Below are 20,735 nucleotides of genomic sequence, written 5' to 3'. Positions count from 1 at the left end.
AATCAATACTGAGAGAGCTAAGAGAACTATTTCTAGAGAAGCACACAGGGGTGTCCTCAACGTGGAAGGCCTTTGGCGCATAACCAGAGGCTTGTGGCCTGGGCACCTCCATCTGAGTTGCATCATCTTTGTGAGAGCAATCTTTGTTGTTGTTTTCTTGGTCAATGTCACTTAATGAGCTGAGGGATGAGTTTCTTGAAAAACACACAGGTGTGTCCTCAATAGAAAACTTTTGCTTCTCATCGCACACTGCAACTGTATTTTCCTTTGGTGCTTGTGGAAACCCTCCTGGTTTTTGAAGAGGTTTTGTTGGAGATGTCTGAAACGCCGATACTCTGTTGGTATTTACTGGTTGTTCCACACTGCACTTCAAAGGGGGAACTTTTCTTTGCTCTTTATCTTTTCTCAGCTCAGCTTTTTCTTTAGACAAGTCAAGATCATCATCCTCAAAGTCAAGGGAACTCAGTGAATCATTACGAGAGAAGCAATACGGTGTGCCCTCAATTGGTGTGTAATGATGCGGAGAATCAAAGGCAAACCCAGGACGTGTTCTCACCTCAGCCTTATCAGCAAATTCTCTTATGACTACTTTGGGCTCTTGCTTTTCAGTTTCTTTGTTTTTATCTGGATATGATGCTGCTTCCGACAAGCTACTAGGAGCCTCTGGCCGTTTGAGCATTCTTGCTCTGTACTCACTGCTTTGTGGCATAGGTTTTACAGGAGAAGTTGGCTTTTTCTTTTCCAAGTCTTGCTGAACTAGGTTACCAGTGGCAGTGGATGGATGCTGAGTCTGTTCAGGCATCCTCTGCACTCTAAATGGCTTGTGAATTTTTCCTTTGGGCATTGCCGAATTGATACACTCAGCGAGAATATCGTCCCCTTCGTTCTCAGCCAGTGCAGACTGCATGGGAGGTGAAAAACCTGTATCTTTAGCTTCTGCACTTTTCCCCTCTGGCAGAGTGTCTCGTCTTTGACCAGATGCTTCTGCATGGGGAGCTGAACCTTCAATACCCGCCAACTCATTTGGGGGTGAATCAATCGTGAGGTCACTAAGAGATGTTGCAGTGGAAAAGTTAATGGGTGTTCCTTCAACACAGTACACCCGGGGCATGTCTTCACAATGTGCTAGAGCAACATGTTTCTGCTGTTGTCCTCTGTTTTGTGGTGGTAACAACTTATAAACAGGGAGCTGACTTGGTTTGCGAGCCACGGGTGGGGGTATTCTAGAGGTGCTTGAGGGCGATTGCTTTTTGGGTTTTCTTGATGATTTTGTTGGCATTGCTGAGTTAATACAAGCCTCTAGAATCTCTATGTCATCATCATCATTCGAGTCATCCAAGATGTCTTTTCCAGGTTCATTCGTTGGTGGTTTTTCTTGAACCTTGGGCTCCTGGATGTCTTCGTTCTCAAGCTCTGCTTCATTACTAAGGTCATCCTCATGAACTGGAGGCATGATCTTCAACTCAACATCTTTCTGAATAAAGGGTTCGTCTAAACTTAATGCACTTAGACTCGAAGCACAAGAGAAGCCATCTGGAGTGCTTTCTGTGGCAAAATGTAAAAGAGTATCATTATCTGGTAAAACCTGCACTTTCTGTACAGCAGCACTTACGGCTGCATGCCTTGGAGCCAAATCACGTTTTTCAGAATGGGGCGGCACAGTAACTTTTTGTTTTACCGACGTGGATCGTGGTGGTGGAGGTGGTGGTGTCTTACTGCGACTTGGTGGCATTGTTTGCCCAGGGCTATCAGGCAGATCACTCGGACTGATAATCCCACTTACCATCCCACTGCATGGCTCGCTTTGCACAGAACTTGCAATGGAATGACTCTCAAAACTGTCAAGGGAGCTGACAGACGTGCATCTGCTGAACATGAGTGGAGTCTCTTGCAAATAATGCTCAGGGGGACTTTTTGGTGTCTGGGCACCACTTTTGGATGGTGATTTAGCACCTGATGAAAATTCCACTGTTTTGTGGTGCCTGGAGGCATCTCCATGTCCCAAGTGATGTCGTGGAGGCTTAATGCGAACATAATGGCCTGATGATTGGCTCTCAGTTGTGCGTTGTTCAGATGCAATGTTACTAGTGGATTCTTTTTCTGATATGGGTAGAGTTGGGTAGTTATTTGCAGAGTTGATGTTACGCTTGCAGCTCTCCATTTCATCCTCCTCTGAGGACAAAGATGATAAGGAGCTACCACGTGAAAAACAAATAGGTGTGTCCTCGACACAATACGTCTGTAATGTTTCCTGATTTATTGTAGGAGCCTTGCACGCTGTATTCTTCTGAACTGCTCTTGTTGGTCCTGCTCTGCTTTGAGCAGACGAAGGATGGAGCTGCTTTTGCCTACCCTGGTTCTTCAAAGATGCCACAGAGGAGGAACTATCTTGGCTTAAATGGTCTTTAACGGAACCTTGGGTCGAAGATGGCTTCGAATGACTATACATGGCCTTCTTGGAGGAAGCATCAGAGTACTTCAAACTGTAATCAATAGGCTGTTCCACATGATGGTCCTCATTGTATTTCATGCCATAGTTCTGAGTTTGCTCATCAAGCTGCTCTTCCTCTGAATAGCGCTCGCTGTAGTTTGTTGGTTTGTCGTCAGCATAGTCATCAACAGTGCAGATAGTTTGAGAGATCTTTTTGTTAAGTCCATGACTTGACCCACTGTTAATTTGTTCATTTGAGCCCCTCGCCCTAAATCCAGGCAGGTCCTGTTGAACAAACCTGGGCTGGTACTTTTTTAGCTTATCTTCTCCTTCACTGCTGGCTTCGGTGTACATGGGGTATCCTGGGCTTTGCGATCTCAGTGGTTTCTGATCTGGCCGTTTCATTTCATCATCTAAGAGCTTGGGCCTTGCCCACCTTTCATTCTGGCTTGGGCTTTGCCGACCAGAGTTGAGCTGTTCATCAGAATACTTCAAACTGTAGTTTATAGGCGTGTCAAGATCGCCATTGTCATCTTCCATGTGATTCGCATTGTGGATCTTATGCGCAAGGTCCGCAGGATATTTTCTGTAGACACAGCATTTGCCTTCATCATCTTCCGAATAGGAATCCACTGAGGGCTTCATCTGACCTCTCTTTCCATAGCCATCGGTGCTGTTGACACTATTCAGGCTGTCATTAGAAGCTCTGTACTCCAGTTTGGGCATTGGGCATGGTCGACCAGAAGGGTCAGTTTTGCTATAGCTGTACATATTTTGGTGACCATGAACCGCAGTTTGCCGCCGGATCATGTCGTCTTGCACAACGTGAGGGTCTGGTGTGGATCCTGCGGTTCGATCATCCATAGTTAAGTGCATGTTCTGAACTTCCTCCATGACTACCGCAATCTGAGCCGCAGTTGTGGGAATCTGCACCATTCGCTTGGGTGCCTCAGCGTCGGAATGGAAACCCCTCCGCTCTCGATCGAGACTTCTGTCCCTCTCGGCTCGGACACTTTCCCCATTTCCTCTGTTGTCTCGAGATGATGGGCTTGAGAGCACAGGGGTGTTCATATAAGGAGATCGAACGGCGACTCCATTGGGATTATAGGCATCTGATCGACACACACCATCATAATCGCCGTAGACGTTGTGCTTGTGTCTTGGCTTGGCCCTATGGGAGGCTTTAGGACTCAAGTTGTCAATGTTATCGAATGTTTCGGAGAGATGCTGTGCATCCAGTTCTTCAATTAGTGCTTTCTGTTTTCTTACATGCAGGGACGGTAGACTAGATCCAGGAGACATTATGTTGGCATCCTTATACTTGGCAGGCCGATTCGCCATGAGGTTTCTTAAAGCAGCGGCGCTTCCCATAGCTATCATCTTGTGCTTAGAGTGAATGAGATTTTTCAGCATGCTGACTGCACCCATATCCCATAACGCCTCTTGATCTTTTGCGTTACGAGCAGAGAGGTTCCACAGCGTCCCACAAGCGTTGCTCACTATCGTCAGACTGTGCGATTTAAGGTGCTGAAGAAGAGTCTGAAGACAGCTGTTTTCCCTTAATATTTGCCTGAAATAGATAAGAAGAAATGGTTTGCTCCCACATGGACGTGTTAAAAATCTGTGCACGTAAGCAGATTTAATACAACATACTTTACCTGTGCTCCTCATTTGTAGCAATGAGGCTTGACACGTTTCTCAAGATGCCACCGCCACTTTCTATTATGGCAAGGGTATTGGTTTGGCTTCTGTATGTTAGAGTGCTCACTAAAAACGCCAACGCTCCAGAAACAGTACAGATGTCAGCTTTGTTTTCAGTGCAATGTGCTGATAAGTTCCAAAGGGCACTCAAGACGCTTTTTAATGTGGATTCCTGTGGGATCAGAAGCAAGACCATGTCTTTAATGACTGAACAGCTTGTTTGCATTCAGTTATTAAACAGTTTCAGAGATATCTCACCTTCTGGACCTCTAAGGCACACTCCATCAGAGCCCGTACACTCCCAACTTCTCGCAAAATCTTCTTACTGTTCACATCAGCTCGCCAAGAGAGGTTCCTCAAAACACTGGCAATTACCTAAAGACATATAGAGCTTTTAAGTACAATAACTTGAGATTAATGTCCTTCCTTTTGGTGGCGTGCATGGCTATTCACAGTTATACCTGCTGTAGGTCCTCACTCTCTGACTTCAGCTGAGCTACCATGGCCCTCATGCAACCTTTCATTGAGCAAAGTGTAGCCTGTGGGCAAAACAAGAAAGTTCAATGCACTAAAAAGCAATGAATGCAAATCAAACACCTTGAGAGAAATAACGCACCTTGTTGGCTACATCTCCAAAGGTTAGATTAGTTAGAGCCATTCCAGCATATCGTCTTAGTGTAACACTGTAGTGATCATTGGTAAGACCGTAAATCTCACAGTCTACCTGCAGCAGCTCCCCAATTGCCTGAAGGCCCCCTGCATAATATTCAGCCAATGAGATTTAAATATATTAGGTTTATCAATGTCCAACAAGAACCAACAGGAGGACAGGTTTCATTTATAATTTTAGAAAACCTACCAAGCTCATTCATCGCATGCCTGTGTTCTTCATCGAAGGAAAGTTTCATGAGAACACAAACCGCTGGGCAAATCTGATGCTCGACTGGTGAAGGCACTGCAGTAAAACCAAAAGTACATTAAAGAGGTTGTACAGCTCTGCTTACATTATGTGTCAACTCTCTTTGGAAGAGTTAAGTCATCCATTAAGCTCCTTCCCATCAGAGCACTTGATGTGAATCACATTTATAAATTAATAAAAAGTTTGTAGTACATAGGATGAAATTAAATAAAGGACTGCTTTTACTAAAGCAATATATTAGGGACATATAGGCCAGTATATTATAGTGGTTGACTTGTATGTTTATTTTTAATGCCCAATTTAGATGCATTACTTTCAATGCCTGAGTTTATGGTGATATATACATGAAAGGATTGTTATTAACGACATAGAGCAAAGGATTATAGTGGGCCACTCATGTTTGTTTTAAAATGGCTAATGCATTAGATTAAATCCTTGATTTCATAGCAATATGAAATGAAACTGAAATAAAATGAAATATAAATGTAAAAATTAAAAATCTTGCACCGTTGAAAAATTTTGCCCGAAAGTTGAAGACCCAAAACTACTAAAACTAAAATAAAAAAATTAATGCCACATAGAAATAAAAAAAATTCGAACTAATAAGCAAAAAAAAAACTAATACAAATGTCTAAAAAACACATTAAATTAATATTAATTTAAAGCTAAATGGAAATATTCAAAAACTGAACAAGTAAAAAGGACATAAAATTAATAATGCAAATATAACTTTTTTTAATAAAAAGTACTAAAACAAACTACAAAAAAACCAAATAAAAATAAAGTTGAAATAATAAAACTAATAAATAAATAAAGCCAAATAGAAATATTAAAAACATTTAAACTGTAAGATAAAACTAATATAAATGCTACAAAGAAAATAAAAAAAATTCTAAACAAATGAAACGTTCAAAAAATAAAAGCTAATTCTAAATGTTAAACATAATTAAAGATAAATGGAAATATTAAAAAACTGAACATGTAAAAAAAGAAAAAGTAAACTAAAATTTAAAATGAAAAACCCTGTAAATATAAAAAAAGGAAAAATTTTAAATAAATAAATGAAGTTGGAGTACTAAAACTACTACATCTAAAACAACTACAAAAAATAAAAATAAAGTTGAAGTACTAAAACAAAAGAATTAAAGCCAAATAGAAATATAAAAAAATTAAACTAGCAAGCAAAAAAGTAATACAAATGACAAAACCGCAAAAAACTAACAAAAACTTGCAAAAAACTAAAATGTAAAGTGCAAAAAATAAAAGCTAGTTCTAACAATAAATAAAGGTAAATGGAAATATAAAAACAAAACTGAACAAGTAAAAACACTAATAAAAGGCATGTAAAATTAATAAAAAATTAAAATAGCAAAAAATAACATAAAAGCTAAATATTAAAAATAAATAGATAAACGGAAATAATGAAAAAGAACACAAACCAAACTAAATAAATAAAACTATCATTAAAATGAAAACTGCAAATATAAAAAAATACATTAAAAAATCAAGTTGAAGTACTAAAACTGAAAAACAAAAAGCCAAACAGAAATATTGAAACAAAAATAATAAAAAACTAAAATTACAATGAAAATTGTAAATAAAAGCCAATTCTAAATATTAAAAATAAATTAAAGATAAATGGAAATAAAAAACTGAACAAGTAAAAAAAAATTTAAAAGCACAAAATTAATAAAATTAAAATAAAAACTGCAAATATCAAAACATTAATAAGTACTATATTTTAATGGCAGCAAAATCTGCACAAAAAAATTGCACAAAAAAAAGTAAATATACAGACATTTTTAATGAACCTTTGAAAACACCGTTGAAGCCAACAGAAGGATGAGAAACCACTTCTATTAATCCACACAGATACTAAAACTAAAAATAATGATCACCATGTCTCATCTCTCTGTGCTATTCCTGACAGCAAAAGATATATTGGGGTCTCACTTGGGTTCTTGTCCTGGTCCACGCCGCGCTCATGGCTTTCCTGCCACTCCCAGCAGGTCTCGCAGTACGCTCTGATCTGCTCCAGCAGGTGGAGCACCCGGATCTCCCTCCGGCCGCGCTTGTCGTCGGGTTGAGAATGGATAATGTTATGCAGGGCGGCGCTGGCCCTCGCCCGGGCCTCTTTGCTTCCGCGAGAGTTTCCAAGCAGCACGGAGTCCTTGTCGTTGCCGTGGAGGAGCTGGATGAGCAGCGGCAGGCAGCCGGACTGACGCATGGCGATGCAGCTGTCCTGAGAGCTGGACATGGCCAGCAGGGTGCGAGACATGTCGTCTTTATCATGGGTGCCCAGCATGGACAGCAGCGAGTACACCATTTCCACCTGAACAGAAGCAGACTGCATTAAACTGGTGCATGCTCTCATTGAAAACTGGCATTTTAGATTTGGCAATCTAGCATTAGTTCACCTTTGTGCCCAAATGGCTTGTCAGTCGACGTGGAACGGAGTAACTTCCTGCGCTGCTCATCTCACTGGCCGCGTCATGATCCACACAGGAATTTGAGCCCTGATAAAACAAAAAAAAGCTGATTTAAACAATTTACTTAATGTACAACGAACACACTGGTCTTTAAAAAAACCTTTTTAGTTTAGAATACTAAAAAAAAAAAAAAAAAAAAAAAATAATAATACAAATGACAAAAGCACATAAAATTGAAAAAAAAAAAAACAACAACCTTAAACTAAAATGAAAAGTGCAAAAAATAAAAGCTAATTCTAAATATTACAAATAAATTGAAGCTAAATTGAAATAAAAAACCGAACAAGTAAAAAAACTAATGAAAAATTACAAAAACATCAAATTAATACAAAAAGCAAAAATAAAAGCTAATTCTAAATATGAATAAAAACGAATTAAAAAAAGTCAAAAACATACAATATAAAATGAAAAGTGCAAAAAATAAAAAAGCTAATTCTAAATATTAAAAATAAATTAAAGCTAAATGGAAATATAAAAAAAACTGAACAAGTAAAAAAACTAATGAAAAATTACAAAAACATCCAATTAATAAAAAAACAGCAAAAATAAAAGCTAATTCTAAATATTAAAAATAAATTGAAGCTAAATGGAAAATAACAAACTTAAACAAGTAAAAAACTAATAAACAATGACAATAGCACATAAAACTAAAATGGAAAGTGCAAAAAAGCTAATTCTAAATATTAAAAATAATTGAAAGCTAAATGGAAATAAAAAAAACTGAAAAAGTGAAAAACTACTAATAAAAAGGCAAAAACAAAAAAATAATAAAAAAATTAAGTGCAAAAAATAAAAAAGCTAATTCTAAATATTAAAAAAATTAAAGCTAAATGGAAATATCAAAACACTGAAAATATATAAAAAAATGCATAAAATTAAAACACTAAAATGAAAAGTGCAAAAAATTAAAGCTAAATGGAAATATAAAAAACGAAACCAGTAAAATCAACTAATAAAAAAATACAATAAAATTAATAAACTAAAATTTAAAGTGCAAATAATAAAAGCTAATTTTAAATATTAAAAATAAATTAAAGCTAAATGGAAATATAAAAAAACTGAACAAGTAAAAAAAACTAATGAAAAATTACAAAAACATCCAATTAATAAAAAAATAGCAAAAATAAAAGCTAATTCTAAATATTAAAAATAAATTGAAGCTAAATGGAAATATAACAAACTTAAACAAGTAAAAAACTAATAAACAATGACAATAGCACATAAAACTAAAATGGAAAGTGCAAAAAAGCTAATTCTAAATATTAAAAATAATTGAAAGCTAAATGGAAATAAAAAAACTGAAAAAGTGAAAAACTAATAATAAAAAGGCAAAAACAAAAAAATTAATAATAAAAAAAATTAAGTGCAAAAAATAAAAAAGCTAATTCTAAATATTAAAAAAATTTAAGCTAAATGGAAATATCAAAACACTGAACAAGTAAAAAAAATAAAAAAATAAATAAAAGCATATAAAATTAATAAACTAAAACGAAAAGTGCAAAAAATTAAAGATAAATGGAAATTTAAAAAACGAAACAAGTAAATTAACTAATAAAAAAATACAATAACAAAATTAATAAACTAAAATGAAAAGTGCAAACAATAAAAGCTAATTTTAAATAAAAAATATATTTTATATATTATATTTTAAAATAAATTAAAGCTAAATGGAAATATAAAAACACTGAACAAGTGAAAAAAACTAATAAACAATGACAAAAGCATTTAATGAAGAACTAAAATGAAAAGTGCAAAAAATAAAACCTAATTCTAAATATTAAAAATAAATTAAAGCTAAATGTAAATATAAAAATAAAAAAGCGCACATAAAATTGAAAAAAAAAAATAAAATAAAATGAACGGCAAATATAAAAAATTGTATATTGAAATGTAATTTTTGCTCAGCATATTGTAAATTATGGTAAGGGAAAGCATTGTGTTTTATTGTATTGTTATTTTATTATGTTTAGTTTTTTATATGCTTTTGTAATATTTTTATTTAATAATAATATATAAATGTATTAAATTGTTTTGCTTTAGAAATTCACCTCTTAAAAAACATACCAAATTCCTTGTATGCAAAGCAGTCTGCAAAGCAGTCCAATAAGTCTAAATTGTTAATTTTGTCATTTTATATATTACATTTATTTTCTTTATTGTACTACTGAATTTGCATTATAAAAAAAAAACTTAACCATAGATAAACCAATTTTAAAACAAATCCTGAACAGTGCAAACACAAAAACAGGAGCAAGTTTTTGCTTAGGGAACAATGTATGGCTCGTGCGTCAAACTCGATCCCTGCACCTAATCCAGCGACATACCGCTCGCACCATCTGTCTGAAAAATACCACGGGGCATTAATGCGAGGGAAACAGTATGGAGTGCAAAAAACCCTCCTGTTTCTGCTTAGAATTTCAAAGTCTAATTTCAAACTAGGGCTCTATGATGAACAATAAAACCATTAGCATCTGCATTCAAATCATTATTATTCAAAGCACACCGAAGCTCTTGGCACAGACTGAAAGGGCCTGTAAAAAAAAAAAAAGAGGCTGAAATCCTTGGCACCCACTGGCAGAAAAAAGGGCCACCGGAGGACACTTCTGTTCATGAGACTATCAACAAAATGAGTCTAATTTAGTGGGAGACTATTGCAAATAGATACAGTACTCACCTGTGAGCAGGCCGCATTAGCAGCGCCGGCGTCTCCTGCCGCGTGAGCGCCTTCGGTCTGCGTCACGGGTTCATGCTTCACCTGATGATTCGATATGAGAAACGGCACATTAAACGGAGCAAAGGACACCTGAAATGCTCTCTGTGAATCTGAGGTGAAAGGCAGGTGGACAGAGGCTACAGGGGACGGATAACCTGTGTAATCTGGGATAATTCAGTGTATAGAGAGTCTTCAGCTACAGGACAGCAGCTGCAACAGCATCAGGCTCTTCCTGACCTACATTGGTTTCTCATTCAGCCGGCGGGATTACGGCAACAGAGGGGGAGGAAGCGCAAAAGTGTCCAATGGGATTTATCGACTCCAAGGGAAAAATCACACGTGCAAACTCTGAGCATGTCAGTGAGCATGCATACAAAAAAATTTATTTATTCAATCATTTATGAATAGATTTTAATATATTTATTTTTATTAAAAAAAATGCATTTATTTATTAATTTATGCTTGTTTGCAATCATTAATTCCATTTATTAAATGTAACTTTTTTATAATTTATTATTTACATTTTAAATTATATTTATTCTAAATATTACTAGTAAATTAAAGCTAAATGGAAATATAAAAAACTAAACTAGTAAAAAAATTATAAAAAAAATTACAGAGGACATTAAAATGAAAATTGCAAAAAATAAAATAAAAGCCGTTTCTAAATATTAAAAATAAATTAAAGCTAAATGGAAATATAAAAAAAATGAACAAGTGGGGAAAAAAAAGACAAAAACATGAAAATTAATAAAAATTAAATGAAAAGTGCAAAAAATGAAAAGCTATTTCTGAATATTACAAATAAATTAAAGCTAAATGGAAATATAAAAAACGAAACTAGTAAAAAAAATTATAAAAAAAAAATGACAGAGGACATTAAAATGAAAACTGAAAAAAATAAAAAATAAAATAAAAGCCATTTCTAAATATTAAAAATAAATTAAAGCTAAATGGAAATATAAAAAAAACTGAACAAGTGGAAAAAAAATAATGACAAAAACATAAAATAAAAATTAACAAAAAAAAAAATGAAAAGTGCAAAAAATGAAAAGCAATTTCTGAATATTACAAATAAATAAAAGCTAAATGGAAATATAAAAAAACGAAACTAGTAAAAAAAATTATAAAAAAAAAATGACAGAGGACATTAATATTAAAAAACAAAACAAAAAAAGCCATTTCTAAACATTAAAAATAAATAAAAGCTAAATGGAAATATAAAAAAAACCTGAACAAGTGAAAAAAAATTATAATGACAAAAACATAAAATTAATAAAAATTAACAAAAAAATAAAATGAAAAGTGCAAAAAATGAAAAGCAATTTCTGATTATTACAAATAAATTAAAGCTAAATGGAAATATTAAAAAACGAAACTAGTAAAAAATTATAAAAAAATGACAGAGGACATTAAAATGAAAACTGAAAAAAATAAAATAAAAGCCATTTCTAAATATTAAAAATAAATTAAAGCTAAATGGAAATATAAAAAAAAAACGGAACTAGTGAAAAAAAAGACAATAAAATAAAAAATTAACAAAAAAAATTAAGCGAAAAGTGCAAAAAATGAAAAGCAATTTCTGAATATTACAAATAAACTAAAGTTAAATGGAAATATAAAAAATGCAAAAGTGTCTAATGAGATTTATCGACTCACATGTGCAAACTCGGAGTATGTCAGTGAGCATGCATACAATCAAATTAATTTATGAATTAATTTAGGAATATATTTTAATATATTTATTTTTATTTAAAAATTGCATTTATGTATTAATGTATGCATTTATTTAACCATTTTAAAAAGTTTTTAAAAGTAAAATCTTATATAATTTATTATTTACATTTGAAATTATAATTTTTGCACTTATACAATCATTTGACTACATCACTGAATTTGTATTATAAAATAAAACCTTTTAATCATTAAAAAATATAGATTACATGATTTAAAACAAATCCGGAAGCTATTTTCATTATTGCAAATGCAATGTATATATTATAAACCCTAAAAAATATAATTTTAGTGAATATGCATTTTAATAAAAAAACTTAATCAAATTCAGATAAAATAATTCATTATTATTTTGTTTATGTGGTTACAAGTGTAATTCTGTATATATGCTTTCTTACTGTAAAAAATGTGTGTTTTTGTATTTATTAATTTTGCTAACTTAGTTTTTATATTTTCAGTTTTTGTTTAGGTTAAGTTTTGTTTTTTATATGCTTTTAATTTATATTTTTATTATAACTATTTTTGTTTATTAATTCACAACTTAAAAAAACATGACAAAAATGAATAAAATAATGTATATTTTGAATGTATTGTAATCTAATTAACTTGTTTTTCATTTTTAGTTTTAACTTTAGATAAATTGTTAATTTTGTTATGTGCTTCTGTCATTTTTATATATGTGACCCTGGACCACAAAACCAGTCATTAGGGTCAATTTTTTTAAATTGAGATTTATATGTCATCTAAAAGCAGAATAAATAAATGTTTCATTGGACAATATTTGGTCGAGATACAACTATTTAATAATCTGGATCTAACTAATCTAACTATTGAGAAAACTGCCTTTAAAGTTGTCCAAATTAAGTTCTTAGCAAGGCATATTACTAATCAAAAATTAAGTTTTGATATATTTACAGTAGAAAATGTACAAAATATCTTAATGGAACATGATCTTTACTTTATCTTAATAATTTTTGGCATCAAAGAAAAATCGATAATTTTTTACCTATTTTTGTGGTGATATATATTTTTTAAATATACATATTTAAATATTTATTTCTTATTGTATTAATTTACAACTTCAACTTAATAAAAAAAAAAAAAAAAAAAATTTTTTATATATATATATATATATATATATATATATATATATATATATATATATATATGTTGAAAGCAATGTAAGATATTTGTAAATAAATATGCAAGAAATAAACTGAATAAATGCAAGCATACATATGCTTGATATGCTCTGTGCATCCTAAAGCTAGGTCAAGCTACTGTTTTTTACGCTCAGCCTCACAGAACACCATCCATTAGTACTGCATGCTCATTCAATTAAACTTTAATGGCTTCAGTGTTTATGCACAGATGCATTTTCTGGGCACCATTTCCTTTCGCTTCTGTACAAGCTCTAAAAGCAGAACATTACAGACTGGAAGAAGCGCAGCAAACACTGATACTGAGATGGAAATTACAGCCTTCTAAAGCAAAGGAATTAAATGTGTAAAGAGGAACAAACACTTGCGCAATCTGACCACAAATGTCCATACTGACAAGATATGATTAAACTAGACTTTCATTTCTTCATGTGGACACAAATGAAAACAATAAACACTGAGCTTTTGGGGAACCAACATATTGAAGGAATAGTTCACCCAAAAATAAAAATGTGCTGACAATATTCTCACCCTCAGACCATCCAAGATATACATGAGATTGCTTCTTCATCAGAATTAGAGAAATGTAGCATTACATCACTTCCTCACCAATGGATGTGAATGGGTGCCGTCAGAATGAGAGTCCAAACAGCTGATAAAAACCTCACAATAATCCACAAGTAATCCACACCGCTCCAGTCTATCAGTTAACATCTTGAGAAACCAAAAGCTGTGTGTTCTTAAGAAAAAACAAAAACAAATCATCATTAAAACGCTTTTCAACTAAAATACCAACCCATAATCCATATGGGTTGGTATATGGATCTCAATGGTCTCAATCAGAAGAGAAATCTGCACCGTTTACAAGCCAAAACAGCTCTAAACAAATATGTGGCTGGATTTAGTTGAAAGAGACGACAGGAGATGGACTTTTTCACTGGAGGAAGCGTTATGATGGATTATGGACTCATATTTTAGTTAAAAACACCTTGATGAATTTCTTTTGGCTTCGCAAGATGTTTACTGATAGACTGGAATGGTGTGGATTACTTGTGAATAACTGTGATGTTTTTATCAGCTGTTTGTACTTTTATTCCGACGGCACCCATTCACATCCATTGGTGAGCAAGTGATGAAATACTACTTTACTACTATTTCTCCAAATCTGTTGAAGAAACAAACTCAACTACATCTTTGATGGCCTTAGAGTGCGCACATTTTCAGCAAATGTTTATTTTTGGACGCGCTATTCTTTCAATTTATAAAAATTGGAACTAATTCCCACTAATCTTGAGTCTAATGTTCAATCCCTCCTTCTTAAAGGATTAGTTCACTTTCAGAACAAATATTTACAGATAATGTACTCGCCACCTTGTCATCCAAGATTTCTGCAGTAGTAAAGAGATTATGTTTTTGGAGGAAAACATTTCAGGATTTCTCTCCATATAATGGACTTCAATGGTGCACCGAGTTTGAACTTCTAAAATGCAGCTTCGAAGGACACTAAATGATCCCAGCCAGAGAAGAAGGGTCTTATCTAGTGAAACAATCTGTTATTTTTGAAACAAATTGAAGATTTATATACATTATAACCTCAAATGCTCGTTTTGCCTTGTCCCGTCAATACAGTTAGGGAATGTCAAAAAACTCCCATCTTGTTTTCGTCTTTAACTACAAAATCGCCCTACAACGCTTTTTTTTTTTAAAGGGCGTTTGATCTTCTTTATATTCTCACTTTATTAACACTAGGTCAGTACTTCCACAGCGATGTAGGGCAATTTTAAAGTTGGGGAACAAAATGAGATGGGAGTTTTTGGACATACCCTAACTTTATTGACCCGGTTTACACAGATTATGCACGTGCATCACTTAGACAAGACAAGATGAGCATTTGAGGTTAAAAAGCATATAAAATGTCAATTTTTTCGAAAATACCCGATTGTTTTGCTAGATAAGACCCTTGCTCCTCGGCTGGGATCCTTTGAAGCTGCGTTTAAACTGCATTTTGGAATTTCAAACTTGGGGGCACCATGCATATCCATTATATGGAGAAATGTTTTCCTCAAAAGTCATAATTTCTTGTGATCTAAAGTGAACTAATCCTTTAACACTACTGTATTATAAACAGCAGAATAATCCTGTACCTCTGCGTCAGCTGTCTGGGCCTGTAAACGTGTCCGAATCCTCAGCATGTCTTTTTCTATCTGCTGTATCCGAGCCACGCGGCCCTGGGGACAAGTGATAAACAAACTTCATTACTTAACTGGTGGTTTCACACCCTGAATTTAGAAGTTCCAGTTTCATTAACAAATTCAAAGTCTTTCGGTTTCAGCGTCTGAGCCCACCTGCGCCCGTTTCTCCATGTCCTGACACGTGCCCAGCTGCTCCTCCATGGCGGCTCTGATCTGCCGGGCCTCGTATTCCAGTTGCCTGCGCGTCATATCGGTCTGTAGAGAAAACTACAAGAGCAGAAGAAGTGTTAAGCTACAGGAGATCATATGTGACCCACAAAACCAGTCTTAAGTCGCTGGGGTATATTTGTAGCAATAGCCAAAAATACATTGCATGGGTCAAAATTATTGATTTTTCTTTTATGTCAAAAATCATTAGGAAATTAAGTAAAGATCATGTTAGATTAAGATTTTTTGTAAAATTCCTACTGTAAACCTATCAAAATGTAATTTTTGATTAGTAATATGCATTGGTAAGAACTTAATTTGGACAACTTTAAAGGTGATTTTCTCTGTATTTAGATTTTTTTCACCCTCAGATTCCAGATTTTCAAATAGATGTATCTCGGCCAAATATTGTCCTATCCTAACAAACCATACATCAATAGAAAGCTTATTTATTGAGCTTTCATATGATGTATATATCTCAGTTTTGTAAAATTTAACCTTATGACTGGTTTTGTGGTCCTGGGTCACATATGTGACCCACAAAACCAGTCTTAAAGGAGTAGTTCACTTTCAGAACAAAAATTTACAGATAATGTACTCACCCCCTTGTCATCCACGATGTTCATGTCTTTCTTTCTTCATTTGTAAAGAAATGGTGATTTGAGGAAAACATTGTGGATTTCTCTCCATAAAATGGACTTCTATGGTGCCCCTGAGTTTGAACTTCCAAAATGCAGATTCAAAAGGCTTTAAATGATCCCAGCTGAGGAAGAAAGGTCTTATCTAGCGAAACAATTGGTTATTTTCAAAAAAATATTTATAATTTACATACTTTATGTCTACACAGAGCTATACAAGATGAGCATTTGAGGTTAAAAAGTATATAAATCATTTTTTTTTTTTTTTTTTAGAAAATAACTGATCGTTTTGCTAGATAAGACCCTTCTTTCCTCAGCTGTGATCATTTAAAGCCTTTTGAAGCTGCATTTTGGAAGTTCAAACTCGGGGGCACCATAGAAGTCCATTTTATGGAGAGAAATCCTGAAATGTTTTCCTCAAAAAACAATTTCCTTATGACTAAACCAAGACATGAACATCTTGGATGAGTACATTATCTGTAAATTTTTGTTCTGAAAGTGAACTACTCCTTTAAGTAGCACAGGTACACTACTAGTCGAAAGTCTGAACACACTTCCCTGTTCTCATTGATGGGGAAGTGTGTCCAAACTTTTGACTGGGAGTGTATATTTGCAGCAATAGCCAGCAATACATTGTATGGGTCAAAATTTTGCCAAAAATCACTAGGATATTAAATAAAAATCATGTTCCATGAATATATTTTGTACATTTCCTACCGTAAATATTTTAACATTTCATTTTTGATAATATGCATTGCTAAGAACTTCATTTGGACAACTTTAAAGGCGATTTTCTCGATTTTCTCAATATTTAGATTTTTTTGCACCCTCAGATTCCAGATCATAATAAAGCATACCTCAAGGAAAAGTTGATTTATTCTGCTTTTGGACAATGCATAAATCTCAATTTAAAAAAAGATACCCTTACGACTGGTTTTGTGGTCCAAGGTCACATATATGGTGAGTAATGATGTGCACTGAACCTAATGCATTTATTGATCGCCACATGCATACTGTACATACTTACATTCTCAGTCAGCGGCAGACTGTCGATCCTTTTTGTGAGGTTTTGCAACTGAGCATAATACCAGTCTTTCTCCTTTTCTTCCTTCTCAAGTTCTGCCATCAATAAAGACCTAATAAAAGGAAAACAATTTAAGCTGTTATAGATCAGAATGTAAACAATAGTATAGGTTCCAGAAGTAAATGTACAATTTTTTTCTCCACAGAAAAGTGAACCTTCATTGAAAAATGGAGAAACCTGATTTTTTAAAACTTTTTTGAAAGTCTCTTTTGCTCACCAAAGCTGAATTTATTTGATCAAAAATACTGAAAAATATTATTACAATTTCAAATAGCAGTTTTCTATGTGAATACATAGTAAAATGTAATTTATTCCCATGTTTCAAAGCTGAATTTTCCATCAGAAATCATTCTAAAACACTGATTTGATGCTCAAGAAACATTTCTGATTATCAATGTTGAAAACAGTTGTGCTGTCCAGCATTTTAATGGAAATTGTGATACATTTTATGTTTTGATAAACAGAAAGTCCAAAAGAACAGCCTTTATTTGAAATGGAAAACTTTTGTAACATCATAAATGTTCACTTTTGATCAATTTAATGTGTCCTTGCTCAATAAAAATATAAATTTCTCTCAAAAACTCAGATGGTAGAGCGGTAGTGTATATATTAGGGCTGTCAAAATTCTAAATTTGAATTTTGTACTGAAAAAAATGATCAAAATTTGAATTGTATTTGAATTTAAAATGCACAATTTAATTGGGGTGGGAAAAAAAGCTGAGGCCACAAGAGGGCGAATCGAGCAAAATATTACTAATGCACATTGATTTAAAGCAATAAAATAACATGACTATCTATGAAAAAAAGTGCATAATGTTTAAACCAATAAACCAATTATAATTGTTTAAGCTGCTTAAACACCTATAAACAAAACGGCATCAAGTACGAGTTTAATACAAAGGACCAAAAGCCAATCACACAGTGTACTTTATTTAAAAACATGAGATGCAGTGGGATAAGGGAAAAAACCCCGCCATAAAGATTTTAGATGTTTTTTCAAAGTTGAACTTGCATTATTTTACATTGCTTTCTAAACATGCATCTCTATCATGCAAGATGCAAGTGAAACGGTGATAAATGTTCCTCTAGAAAATGCACGAAAAAAAAAAAAAAAAAAAAAAAAACGCAGCGCAGCTCGATCAACCCAAAATGTTCTTTGGTATTTTGCTAATTCGAGATTCATTTCATTTCATTATTGCATTCAGAAATAGGCCTAATGCAGCTGCAAAATGTTTACAAACACTATAAACATGGCTAGACTGTTTAAGTTCCCCACACATCACAACAAATCCTTTCAATTTAACAGTATTCAGAAAAGAACAAGAATGAAAAATATAAGATAGGATGTAAACGACAAGCCAAAATGAAATCATTTAGGCTAAAGCGAAACTGAAACTATAACGTTGGGTCTCTCATTTGACACAAATCCAAATCTTTCCGTATTCGAGATGTATTTGAATGCCAAAATATTATTTATCATATAAACCTGGTTTTGTAGGTCACTCACTCACATTCTGTATTTTATTATGAAAATGAAAAGTCTGCATTGTCAAGTTAGTTAGCCTCCTTAAAGCACACCTAAAATTGTGGGTTTTGATTTTAAATTTGATGAATATTCGAAATTAAAAAGTTGACAGCACTAGTATATATCAGAATATTTTGCAATGAACTTCTGATATTCAAACCTTTTCACTTATAATCAAACGAATACACCATCAGTCACAAATTGAACCACGTAAATCTCACACAACAGCAAAACCCTCTATTGGCTTTAGAAAAAACCTTCAGTTAACCTGCTTAAAGAGATCTAATCGGCCATATGACCTGCCCATCTGATGAAGGGAATGATCCCTTCATGCTTACCTTTCCTTTTCCAGCTCCTCCAGGTACCCAGCGCTGTCTCGACCCCCGCCGGTCGCACCTCTCCTGGGGAAGGAGCTCATGGGGCTGGGACTGGGGCTGCTGTCAGCCGAGTGGGCCGAACCAGAACCCTGAAGAGACGTCTTGGACCTCAACTTCACACCAGAGAAACTGTTGGGGTCAAGACTCATTTCTGCAAGACAGAATAGATGATGATGGGTATAGTTGTACAGCCACACATACTGCATTTTCTGGAAATATCTTCCTAACTTTGTACTATTAACATCTAGTTGGTGTGTAATACACATTTTATTATTACATTTAGAAGTAAATGTAAAATACCGGGAAATTTATAAACATTATAAACCTATATTCATGTATGTTAGTTCCCTTAATTAAAATATTTAAAATAAGATACATACAGATACTGTCAAATAATATTCCAGGACTTTCAAGGACTTTTTTGGATTTTTTATTTTGAGATCTCACCATGTTTTCTACTGTTTAAGGTGAGACACTGCAGGTAAATAGGGTAAAAAAAAACAAACAACAACTAATAGTTATCACCTTACTTACCCAGTTGATTGATTACATTAATAATTGCAAAAATAAAATTCTATTACAAGTTTTCTAAAATGTTAGGTTTAAATATGCAATATGTGACCCTGGACCACAAAACCAGTCATAAGGTTAAATTTTACAAAACTGAGATGCTTTCTATTGATGTATGGTTTGTTAGGATAGGACAATATTTGGCCAAGATACATCGATTTGAAAATCTGGAAATCTAAGGGTGCAAAAAAATCAAAATACTGAGAAAATCACCTTTAAAGTTGTCCAAATTAAGTTCTTAACAATGCATATTGCTAATCAAAAATTACATTTTGATATATTTATAGTAGGAATTTTACAAAAAATCTTCATGGAACATGATCTTTACTTAATTTCCTAATGATTATTGGCATAAAAGAAAAATCAATAATTTTGACCCATACAATGTATTTTTGGCTATTGCTACAAATATACCCCAGCGACTGGTTTTGTGGTCCAGGGTCACATATGTTTAATTTTTTTGACATATTAGAGTCAAATGTTTTTACAGAGGGGATTTTGGGCATCTCATTTTGTCACTCCATAATTTTGAAAAAACTGAGTACAGACAAAAAAAAAAACATGCATTAAAAAGTTAAATAAATTATAAATTCAAGCTAATTATATATGAACAAATCCCTCTTTAAAAACCTTTAGGATATGGACAGGAATAAAAAATGTAAAGTTTAGTGTGTAAGTGTTACTGAAGTGGAGATTTAAGGCTCAGTGTAGGAGAAAAAACTCATTTTGAGGAAACGGCCTTTAAAAATATGTATTGTAATTGAAATCTATTGAGACAAATAGATAAAGTGCTATACAAGAAACACTTAACAGTGTCTTTTGGATGTTTTCTTTTCACTAGTCTGAAAAAACACTTCATGAAAAACCAAAAAGCCCAAAATCTCAAACTTGACAGGTGCATGAAAAAACAGCATTTTTGCCTGCAGTGTCTCCCCTTAAGAAAAAAACAAATCAGAAAAAAGAAAAAAAAAAACATTTGAGAAACCGCTACGAAG

At 33.4% G+C, this 20,735-nt stretch overlaps 1 protein-coding gene across 1 annotated transcript in view; it reads right to left on the bottom strand.

Moving 5' to 3' along the window:
• Position 1: 1 nt before the first annotated feature.
• Positions 2 to 20,735, bottom strand: part of LOC141299823 (adenomatous polyposis coli protein-like) — a gene marked incomplete at its 3' end in the record, with an annotated part of 204,026 nt that continues 183,292 nt past the window's right edge. The window contains exons 3-16 of the mRNA XM_073830190.1: positions 19,132 to 19,321; positions 17,212 to 17,320; positions 15,493 to 15,606; positions 15,292 to 15,375; positions 10,215 to 10,295; positions 7,469 to 7,567; positions 7,005 to 7,383; positions 4,992 to 5,087; positions 4,749 to 4,888; positions 4,594 to 4,671; positions 4,391 to 4,507; positions 4,090 to 4,304; positions 2,786 to 4,001; positions 2 to 2,713 (exon numbers count right to left, since the gene is read on the bottom strand). Coding sequence (XP_073686291.1) covers positions 2 to 2,713; positions 2,786 to 4,001; positions 4,090 to 4,304; positions 4,391 to 4,507; positions 4,594 to 4,671; positions 4,749 to 4,888; positions 4,992 to 5,087; positions 7,005 to 7,383; positions 7,469 to 7,567; positions 10,215 to 10,295; positions 15,292 to 15,375; positions 15,493 to 15,606; positions 17,212 to 17,320; positions 19,132 to 19,321 — 5,630 coding nt within the window. The remainder of the gene's footprint in view (positions 2,714 to 2,785; positions 4,002 to 4,089; positions 4,305 to 4,390; positions 4,508 to 4,593; positions 4,672 to 4,748; positions 4,889 to 4,991; positions 5,088 to 7,004; positions 7,384 to 7,468; positions 7,568 to 10,214; positions 10,296 to 15,291; positions 15,376 to 15,492; positions 15,607 to 17,211; positions 17,321 to 19,131; positions 19,322 to 20,735) is intronic.

The sequence above is a fragment of the Garra rufa genome, chromosome 23, assembly GCF_049309525.1.
Source record: "Garra rufa chromosome 23, GarRuf1.0, whole genome shotgun sequence".
NCBI lineage: Eukaryota > Metazoa > Chordata > Actinopteri > Cypriniformes > Cyprinidae > Garra > Garra rufa.
The sequence above is the reverse complement of the archived record's forward strand: the minus strand, read 5'-3'. Positions and strand labels throughout refer to the sequence as shown.